Source organism: Rana temporaria, chromosome 9, assembly GCF_905171775.1.
Source record: "Rana temporaria chromosome 9, aRanTem1.1, whole genome shotgun sequence".
Taxonomy (NCBI): domain Eukaryota; kingdom Metazoa; phylum Chordata; class Amphibia; order Anura; family Ranidae; genus Rana; species Rana temporaria.
This window is the reverse complement of record NC_053497.1, coordinates 22,459,791-22,468,972: the sequence shown is the minus strand read 5'-3', so window position 1 is coordinate 22,468,972 and position 9,182 is coordinate 22,459,791. Positions and strand designations below refer to the sequence as shown.

General features: G+C 41.7%; 1 protein-coding gene across 7 annotated transcripts in view; it reads right to left on the bottom strand.

Annotated features, from left to right (window-relative positions):
• Positions 1 to 452: 452 nt before the first annotated feature.
• The window catches only part of HCFC1 (host cell factor C1), a 60,114-nt gene continuing 51,384 nt past the window's right edge, over positions 453 to 9,182 (bottom strand). For all 7 annotated transcript variants that reach the window (XM_040322947.1, XM_040322951.1, XM_040322946.1 and 4 more), the window contains exons 23-26: positions 8,664 to 8,849; positions 6,755 to 7,052; positions 4,517 to 4,580; positions 453 to 3,406 (exon numbers count right to left, since the gene is read on the bottom strand). In XM_040322947.1, coding sequence (XP_040178881.1) covers positions 3,367 to 3,406; positions 4,517 to 4,580; positions 6,755 to 7,052; positions 8,664 to 8,849 — 588 coding nt within the window. In that variant the 3' untranslated portion in view covers positions 453 to 3,366. The remainder of the gene's footprint in view (positions 3,407 to 4,516; positions 4,581 to 6,754; positions 7,053 to 8,663; positions 8,850 to 9,182) is intronic.

Here is a 9,182-nt window from a genome sequence, read left to right as displayed (position 1 = left end):
TGGCCACTCAATAAAATTAGAAGAGTTTTAACCTTAAACTACGTAGAGGGTTCTTTACTGCAAGAGCGGCAAGGATGTGCAATTCCCTTCCACAGGCGGTGGTCTCAGCTGGGAGCGATTGTTTCAATTAACTATTAGATTAACACCTGAATGCAACAGTTATATACAATGCAATACTGACATATATCACACACACACACACACACACACACACATACGTTTTACAATGTCCAACCTGTCTATAGAGAGTGGACTCCCTGCCAGCATTAACAGAGTGTTCACTCACTGCCCCCACACTGCAGTGCTCCAGGCCGAAGACAGAGCAACTCTGTTTGACAAAAAAAAAAAAAAAAAAATCCTGCTTTACCCGACATGGCGCACCATTGTTTAAATTTTTTAGAGAAAGCTTTAAAGAAGGGGGAAGAAGAAACAACACAACAAGAAACCACAACTTCAAAAAAGGTCTTTAATTGTTCAAAATAGCACAAAAACGACAGATAGCACTATAGTAATATTGGTTCACTTCGAGAACTCCTCTACAATGGAAGTAATAGCTTTTCTTCACAAAGAAAAAAAGGCAGGTGAGGTTTTTTTTTTTTCTTTTTGTGTTTTTGTTTTTTTAGCAGGAGATTCTAGGCGGCAACACAGTAACACTATAATACAAAATGAGAAGCGGCAGCAGTCATTTTATGCGGGAGCGGCGGGTGCCCTCTCTACTCTTGCCACCCTCTCAAACTGGCAATTAGGGAGAAAAAATAAAGCAGTTTAAACAAATGCTGCAATTTCTTCATGAGGCCAAAAAACTAGGTTAAGATAATCTCAGTTAAAAAAAAAAAAAAAAGAAAGAAAAAAGGATAAAAAGGAAAAAGGGGAGGGGGGAGATAGTAAAAAGGAAAAAAAACAAACAAAAAAAAACCCTACATTATTCTGAAGACCTGACTCCCACCATAAAACTACTACTTCGATGTTAGACGTCAGATTACACTGCTGCCTTTGCTGCCCATAAAATAGGATGCTAGTTACATTTAATTTTGAAAACACTCAGTCTCGGAACAAAGTAAGCTGGCAATTCATAGAATTGTCAGAAACCTTTCATAACTGTGCATTCTTCCCTCCTTGATTGCCTCAAACATGCTGCCTCCAATACTATTCAGGTGCTCCATGTTCTCATGACAGAAGGATATTAGGAACCCTTGCTGTACTCTGCAGTCAAAGCCATCAGACATGGAAGACCCCTATTACAAAGTGAGAGAGAGAGGGGGGGGGGGGGGGGGTGAGGAAACAAAACAGAGCGGGCAGACTTCTCGTTTGCAACTTCTGTACAAGAAACCAATGTTGCTCCATGAGTGAGGAACCAGAAAAAAAAAACATTTGGAACCAGCTAGAGATAATAAAAATACAGAGCAAAAAGTATATATGTGTATATTTATATATATGTACAAACACAAGGATGGGCTGCATTAAAATTAAACATTACTTGAGATAATGTAAATCCTATGTGATTTAAACAAGTTGTTTTTTTTTTACTGGTTTTGCTTTTGTACAAAAAAATCCTCATGCTTTAAGCTACTGCAGATTTTTTTTTTTGCCTTTTCGCTTTTTTTTTTTCTTATAAATTTTTTTCAGTTTTTACAAAAAAAAAATGAACAGTTTCTGAAATCTGTTATGAAACAGCTTCAACTGCTTGTATATATTTATATATGTATATTTATACTTCTGTATATGAACTGAATAGAAATAGCCAATGCAGACGCATGGTGTTCCTGCCCTGTGGGCCAGCAAGAATGGGCGCTGGTTATGTTCGGCGGGAGAATGAGAGAAAAAAAATAAAAAATAAGTGGTTTGGTGACCTCTGTTAAAGAAATCATTGGCCGGGAGGGTTTTCAACGCGCCAAGTTGATTCGAATGAAGCGGGTGTTTTAATTGGTTCAACGTACACTGCTGAGAGCAGTGAAAATTTAGGACAGCACGCCGTAAAGCAACGTGTGCTGCTTTATATCTATATATTGCTTTGGAAGTCAGCCAGAAAAAAAAAATCAAAAAGTAAGGGGGAAACATCCTTAAAAAGAAACATAAGCAGAGTTTAGAATATAAAAGCATTTCATTGGCAGGAAGGTTTGCAATGCCACATGATGTCACCTAAGCAAATAGGCAAGGCTACTGAACTTTGCATCACCCGCCTAAAGGAAAAGGGGTTAGCTGTGAGGCTCTTTAGCTTAGAACAAGATTGGTAGGGAGTTCATTCACCTTCAAAAGTCCTCTCAAAAGAAACAGGACAAACTAAATAAAATTAGATGTACAAATGAAAAAAAAAAAATTGAAAGATCCATTCAAAAAAAAAAAAAAAAAAAAAAAAAAAAACTCTGTTGCAATATATATATATAATATATAAAATGTGAAATTTTTTTGACGGTGCTCTTGAACCGAGTTTGCTTTCCAAGATCCATTGTTACATTGTGAAAAAGTTCCACAATGGGAAACGAATCACCACACATCCAGCCAAGACCTGGCAAAGCCATGCTGGAAATAAACAAATATTAAGCCATCTGATGTATCACTGAGCCACTCACTAGCCCTGGTTACTCCGCCCCCCCCCACCCCCAAAACAGCGTGGAAATATCTGCACCACTGAACATAAACAGCAGGTGGTTGGCCAAGTCAGTCCTAGAATCCCATCTGGATGTGGCAATGCCCATCTCCAGTGCAGCTATGCTGTCCAGAAGAGATTTGCTTCAAAACGAGCATCAGGATGGAGCTGCGAAGAGTGTAAATATATATGTATATTTTTTTTTTTTACAACATCCCATTGCTTTAAGTCTTAAAACCTTTACACCGCAGATAATGTCCAAGTGCTTCTGTTGTCAAAACAAAAATTAGTTCTTCCCCCCCCCCCCCCCCCCCCGAAAAACTCTCCCTCATCTTTTAAAAAAGGAAAAAACAAATGCCAAACAAGCAAAAAAAAGACCTGGACGAATCTTCTACGCAGTTCATTTACAAAGCTTGAGTTTGCAGGCCTGTCTGCTTGTCAACTGAGAATCCGTATTGTTCAGCATACCCCAGAGGCTCCTGAAATACTCCCCCCCACACAGAAAGACAGAAGCAAATAAATCAGGATTATTGGAAGAGATTCAACTCTCCCATAAATGTGTGCGGGGGAAGGGTGGAAGGTGTAAAATGTGCTTTTCACAATGTTCTTCAAAATAAAAGGAGGCGGTGAAAAAAAAAAAAAAAAAAAGACCAATTCATCGAACCCCAAGCAAATGGTGGTGGGCAAAGCGATAAAAAAAGTCGATTAGGGATATGGGAGGATTTTGAGGAAGTTCAAGGAGATAGCTGTACTTCAAGGCTGTGCAGGAGCTTCTGTAATCAGGGGTGGTCAGGCTTTGCCTTCTTTGGAGCAGTTTTCCTAGAAAAAAAAACAACTTATTAATACATTGTTACTGCATAAGCAAGAGCACACCTGACCAAAAATGCTGTTTTTTTTATTTTATTTTTTTCTGAAGAAGGCATGGCACTTGTTTACACACCTGTGTACATGGGCACATTACAATTAATGAGCTGTATTTAAGGCTGCATTCATATTTGGTCGTTTTTTTCCGGCGTTTGTCGCGCGTATTAATGTGTATTAATATGTATTTGTGCGTTTGCATACAGCGTCGTCCGACGTTTTTGTACTTCAACGTTTTTTATTTTAGCCAATAGGAAAAATCATCATCTTTTCATCATTTGTTGCTATGTTGGTAGATTTTTTTTTATCTTCTGCCTGGGTGAAATGTTCTATTGATTAAAGCGACAAAACACCCGTAGCAAACACTCGTTGTCGCGCTAGTCGCTTGAATCGAGCGTTTCCATTACTTTCTATGGGAAATACAAACGCTCAAAAACGCCCCAATCACGTTTGAGCTTCAGACGTTCAGCGCCAGGCTTTTTGGAGGGGAGATGTGAACCATCTCCATTGAGAATAATGTATTTTTTCCCCTCTAGCGTTTTGGAGCGTCGCGCTTCAGTCGACAAAACGCTCAGGTGTGAATGGGCACTTAGCCCAGTAACAAAACAAAAATGGCTGTACTGAGCTTTTTCAAGATGCAGTGTGCAAGAGGCCTTATGGTAAAGTATTGGGCAAACAGCTACACAGTTTACAAGTTAACCACTTGCCCCCTGGAAGATTTACACCCCCCCCTCATGACAAGGCCATTGCTTGCATTACTTTAACCACTTTAGCCGTGGAAGGATTTGCCCCCTTAATAAGCCAATGCGCTGCTTTAATCGACAATTACATTTTGTTTTGGGTACAACATCGCACAACTGTATGTGTCGCCACCAAAAAGCTCTGTGTGTGTGGATTGGTCACCTGTGTATTTTTTATTTTCTGCCCTTTAAACAAAACACCCGACAAAAAGTGGGTAGTAAAAACTCAGCTGAATCAAGTTTTTACCCCATAAGAACAAGGCTTTGGTGAGCTAGAGACAAAATCCATGTACACATTTAAAGAAATGGTCAGAACACAAATACTTACATGTCTGGTGAGGATACGGGGCGCTTACTTCCAGGCTTGCCAACTGTACCATCTTTGCTGGATTCTAAAAGATGAGCAACACTAGTTAGGAACCCATGATACATTTAAAAGTTGTGCTCTCATTAGAAACCGATGCAATAACATTCTCACAAGAACGTGGAAACACACCCTGACAAAGTGCAACTGAAATCGAAAATAAAGATTCGCTGTTATAGAGAACATCTAGTAATGTTAATTGTGCCTTTGCATCACCCTGAGTGATGCATCAGTCTTCAACCCGCAGGGCACTTCCTGATAGGCAAGATTTCCTACAGTCTTGTAACTGCACAACATGCAGCGCGAGATCCAAGGCACTGCTGCCTCCCACGGTCAGTCTCGGGACATTCGGTGTGGGAGTTAGCAAGGTCATAAATGTACTGTTTACCACCCTGCCTCTTCTAAGAGGATTGTCCAATGGTGGAAAGATCAGCTTCAGGTAGAACGCAGGCAATACTGGTGGACAAGTCCTTTGCCCCCTGTGCCTGAAATTTCTGGGCACAGCTTCCATAAGTCAGTTCCTCTTTGAGGCTTGGTCCACGAGTCCAGCGTTTGCTCAGACCGGGTCTCTTTGACCATGCAGTTTCCCTGTAGTTCCTGCACCAGGCCAAGATGTGTGGGGGTGCCATTCAGAATGAATGTTAGCCCTGTGCGTCTCGCATGAACAGTGCGATTGGGCTGCGAGTATCTATGAGATTCGTGGAACCCACAGCTGGATAAATACCCTCATCACAAAAGGCAGAGACATTAATTGTATGCCATTTGCCCCATTCACACCATAGAAACCGATGTGATATTAAGTGCATAAAAAGGTGAGCATGCTGCATTTTTTTTCTGCAGTGCACTGGATAGCGCTGCCGTTTGCAGACATTATATGTCAATATGTCAGGCAGTGTTAACCCCAAAATGTATGTATAAGCACTAAATGATAATTGCGTCCAACTCTTGTTCACAGGTTTTGCTCAGCCTCCCCATCTTCCAATGAAAAGTCTGACTAAATTGGATCACGCCTACATAGTAAACCAAGTGATCACCATTGTTGCTCACTTTACATCCCGCCCCCATGCGTGTTGGTACCAATCTCACTAATGTAAGCCAAATACACTTATAAGAGCTACGTATGGGAATGCTTGGCGTTTTTGCAGCGGCTATTGCAGGGAAGGTGCAGCTTATCCCACCATTTAGTACACAGCGGGGTTTATTTACTAAAGCTGGAGTGTGCAAAATCTGGTGCCGCTCTGCATAGAAACTAATCGGCTTCCATTTTTTTGTTGTCAAAGCTTAAATTGAACAAGCTGAAGTTAGAAGACGATTTGAACAGCTGCACCAGATTTTTCACTCTCCAGATTAAGACGCCTTTTACACCAAGGCAGTTTTCAGGCGTTTTAGCTCTAGAAATGGCACCTGAAAACTGCCTCCCATTCATTGCAATGGGTACACCTTCACACTGGGGCGGTGCGCTTGCGGGACGTTAGAAAAAGTCCTGCAAGCAGCATGTTTGGGAGTGCTGTATACACTGCCCCAAACACACCCCTGCCCATTACAAGGGATGGGCAGCGCTTCCAAAGCAGCAGAACACAAGAGTTTTTAACCCCTTCTTTGTTAAAAGCACCCACTAAATCGATTGGCAATTAATCGCTAACAGCCGGAGCTAAAAGCAGCCTTAGTAAATGAACCCCTAAGATCTCAGCTGGTCGTTAATCTCAACATAAAATCGACCCATTATTAATTTCAGCCACATAAAAATGTAAACACAGCTAAGCCCTGGTTCACACTGATGCAACTTGACATGTCAAATCGGCAGAATTTGCCAGCAATGACGCTGCACAGATTTCAAAAGAGGAGCTGCGGTACTACTTTTTGCGATTTCAGCCCACGATTTACATCAACATCTGTGTCTCCAATCGCAGCCGAAATCATGCAAGTTCAGACGGTTTTACTCTCGCAGCCCAGTGTGAACTTGGGCTAAATGTGCCAAATATCTTGGTGTAAGTGTACGCCATTTATTTCAGACAGGTATTTCTAGAGTTTACGAACAAGCACATTGACCTGCAAGAGTAAGTTCTGTTACGCCACTTAAGTATCGCATGCACCAAATGAAGAAACAAAAAGAAAAAAAAAAAAAAAGCAGGTACTTTGAGGCCTTCAAACAGAGAGTCAGCAAATCCACAAACATATCATATTATACAATTGTGTCCTCACCTTGCAACCACCTGACTTGTGTTGCGGGTCCATAGCCCTTCTCATTACGGGCAGCAATCCGGAAGATGATTGCAGGTTTTGTGGTGTAGTCTATGTGAGCATTGGACAGGCTAGAGGTCTGTACCAGACAGGAAGGATTTGGGCCACAGTATACCCGCATGAAAGCCAGCTGAGCAGGTGTTGTGGCTTTCTGTTCACCACTCGTACTGCTTTGGATAGCCAAGTAAACAGAATATTCTATGATCTTCCCGGATGTGACAGAGGGAGGTTCCCATGTCAGGTGAGCACCATCGGGACTCTGTAGAAACAGAAAGTGTACAACAGTCAATTCACATGTGCAAAAAAAGTCTCTTTAAAAATGTATGTCGGTGCTAGTGTAGCAAATTGAGCAGTACTTAGGAAGAAGATTGACATACATAACTTTGTTATAAGATTGTATATAACCTTGTCAATCTGTTCTTACACTCAGTTGATCTAAAAAACCTTAAAGAAAGCGTGCAAAGCAAACATTAAAGAGGAAGTAAACTTCCTCATATAATAAGGTTTACCTATAGGTGGTATAAATATCTCCTAAACGTGCAGTTTAGAAGATATTTGCATTACATGCAGCAAGTGACATCACTGGTGCATGCACTATGAAGGAATGGCTACCCATGCCCAGAGGCGATTCAGTTCGCATGTGTTGCGCTATATAGGTTTCTCACTCACTATGCCGATCCTTCCAAGCTGTGCACGGCGGCTCCCACGCATATATGTGAGTGACTCCGAAGCCCGCAAACCCCGGAAGCAAAAAAAACGAGTGATGATGGAAATGGCTGCAGCATTGACATTGCAGCACTGGAACAGCTTTGTTTTAGGGTCAAGTTTCACATAATGTGCTAGTATGTGATGCATACTAGCACATTTAAATTCTTTTTTTCTTGCAAGGTAAATTAATAAAGTCCAGCGATATACAACTGCGTTAAAGACTAGTATGGAGAAGGTCCATCCCTCAAGCACAATGGCATAAAAACTCCATCCCATGAAGTGGGCAGTGTTATACGAGGGTGCTGAAAGTAGCAGCATATAACCCTACTGTATAAACGTGGAGCATTTCTGTTCTGTTGATGGGATGACAACACCTACTCGGTCATTCGACAGAGCTCAGGCACAGGAGCTGGCAGCTGAGGCCAGAGGACTGCCATTATGGAAGACGCTCACATGTCGCACCCCCCCTTTTCTTTTGCACTGGCTGCAACAGAGATTCACCCACGCTGTGTTGCACGTGCCTGACACTTCTGTGTATTAAAATACTTAAGTAAACAAATAGTGCATAAATACAAGAGGCACGTGTATCCTTCCTTTCTTCTAGATCTTTGAATAGCCTGCCCTTTGCTTTTGTACAGGGGTGATAAAGACCAGACCCTTCTTGCTTTCTTTGTGCAGGGAGACTAGTCCAATATCCATCCCCCTCTAGTTTTCTGCAGGTAGTCTGTAGTTGGTAGAGCTGCTTGGTCCCATTACCAGCTCTGCTCTGGCTACATTTACAAGTTACATATCTGATTTTTCAAAGGCATCGTTTACACACCACGGGGGCTACTGAGGTTTAATCATTACTACGTTTTTGTGCTTGGCCTTTAATACTTTAGCATGTTAGAGGGGGGGAAAAAAAAAAAAAAAAAGCCTACATTGATAGTCATTAGGAAATGCAAGTTGGAAATCCTAATCCCCAACCCTCTGAACACTGGGAGACATTTGTAGCCATATCCAGCTATGATCAGAGTACACAAACTACAGCTGTATTTGCTCCCATGAAACATTCCGCATGTGTGATCTGAAGGCTGAGAATCTGTTCTAATATGCTCCAGATGGTACATGAATTCCTAGGCTGGAAACAAATGACAACCATTTACTATTAAACCATTAGTACCTTGCTGATCTTTATGGCACACGGTGCACCTGGGAAACCAGGTAGACAGGTCTTGAAGGCAGAGATTTCACTGAAGGGTCCACGACCACAAGCATTAATTCCTGCTACACGGAATTTATAGGCAGTGCCTGGCTGTAGTTCATGCTTCTTTAATTGGCTGTAATCTGGTAGGACACCGGAGTCATCCTGCAAGCACAAAACACATACAAGTTCCAAGATGTATCCAATAACGCTCCAAATTCAGCAAACCTCTCACCAGATAAGTAAAGCATCAAAGAAATATTTTCCACAGCCTGCAAACACAATACTGACAACTATTTGGCAGGGGTAAGCGTCTCAGACTAACAGTAGAGGGCCGATGATAGCAGCCCTTCTATGAAGAGATCTAGATCAGAGTTTCTCAACTCCAGTCCTCAAGGCACCCAAACTGGTCGTTTTCAGGCCGTCAATCATTTTGCACAGGTGATCTGATCAGTTTCACTGCCTTAGCAATTACTACAGTCGTTTCATCTGAGGAAA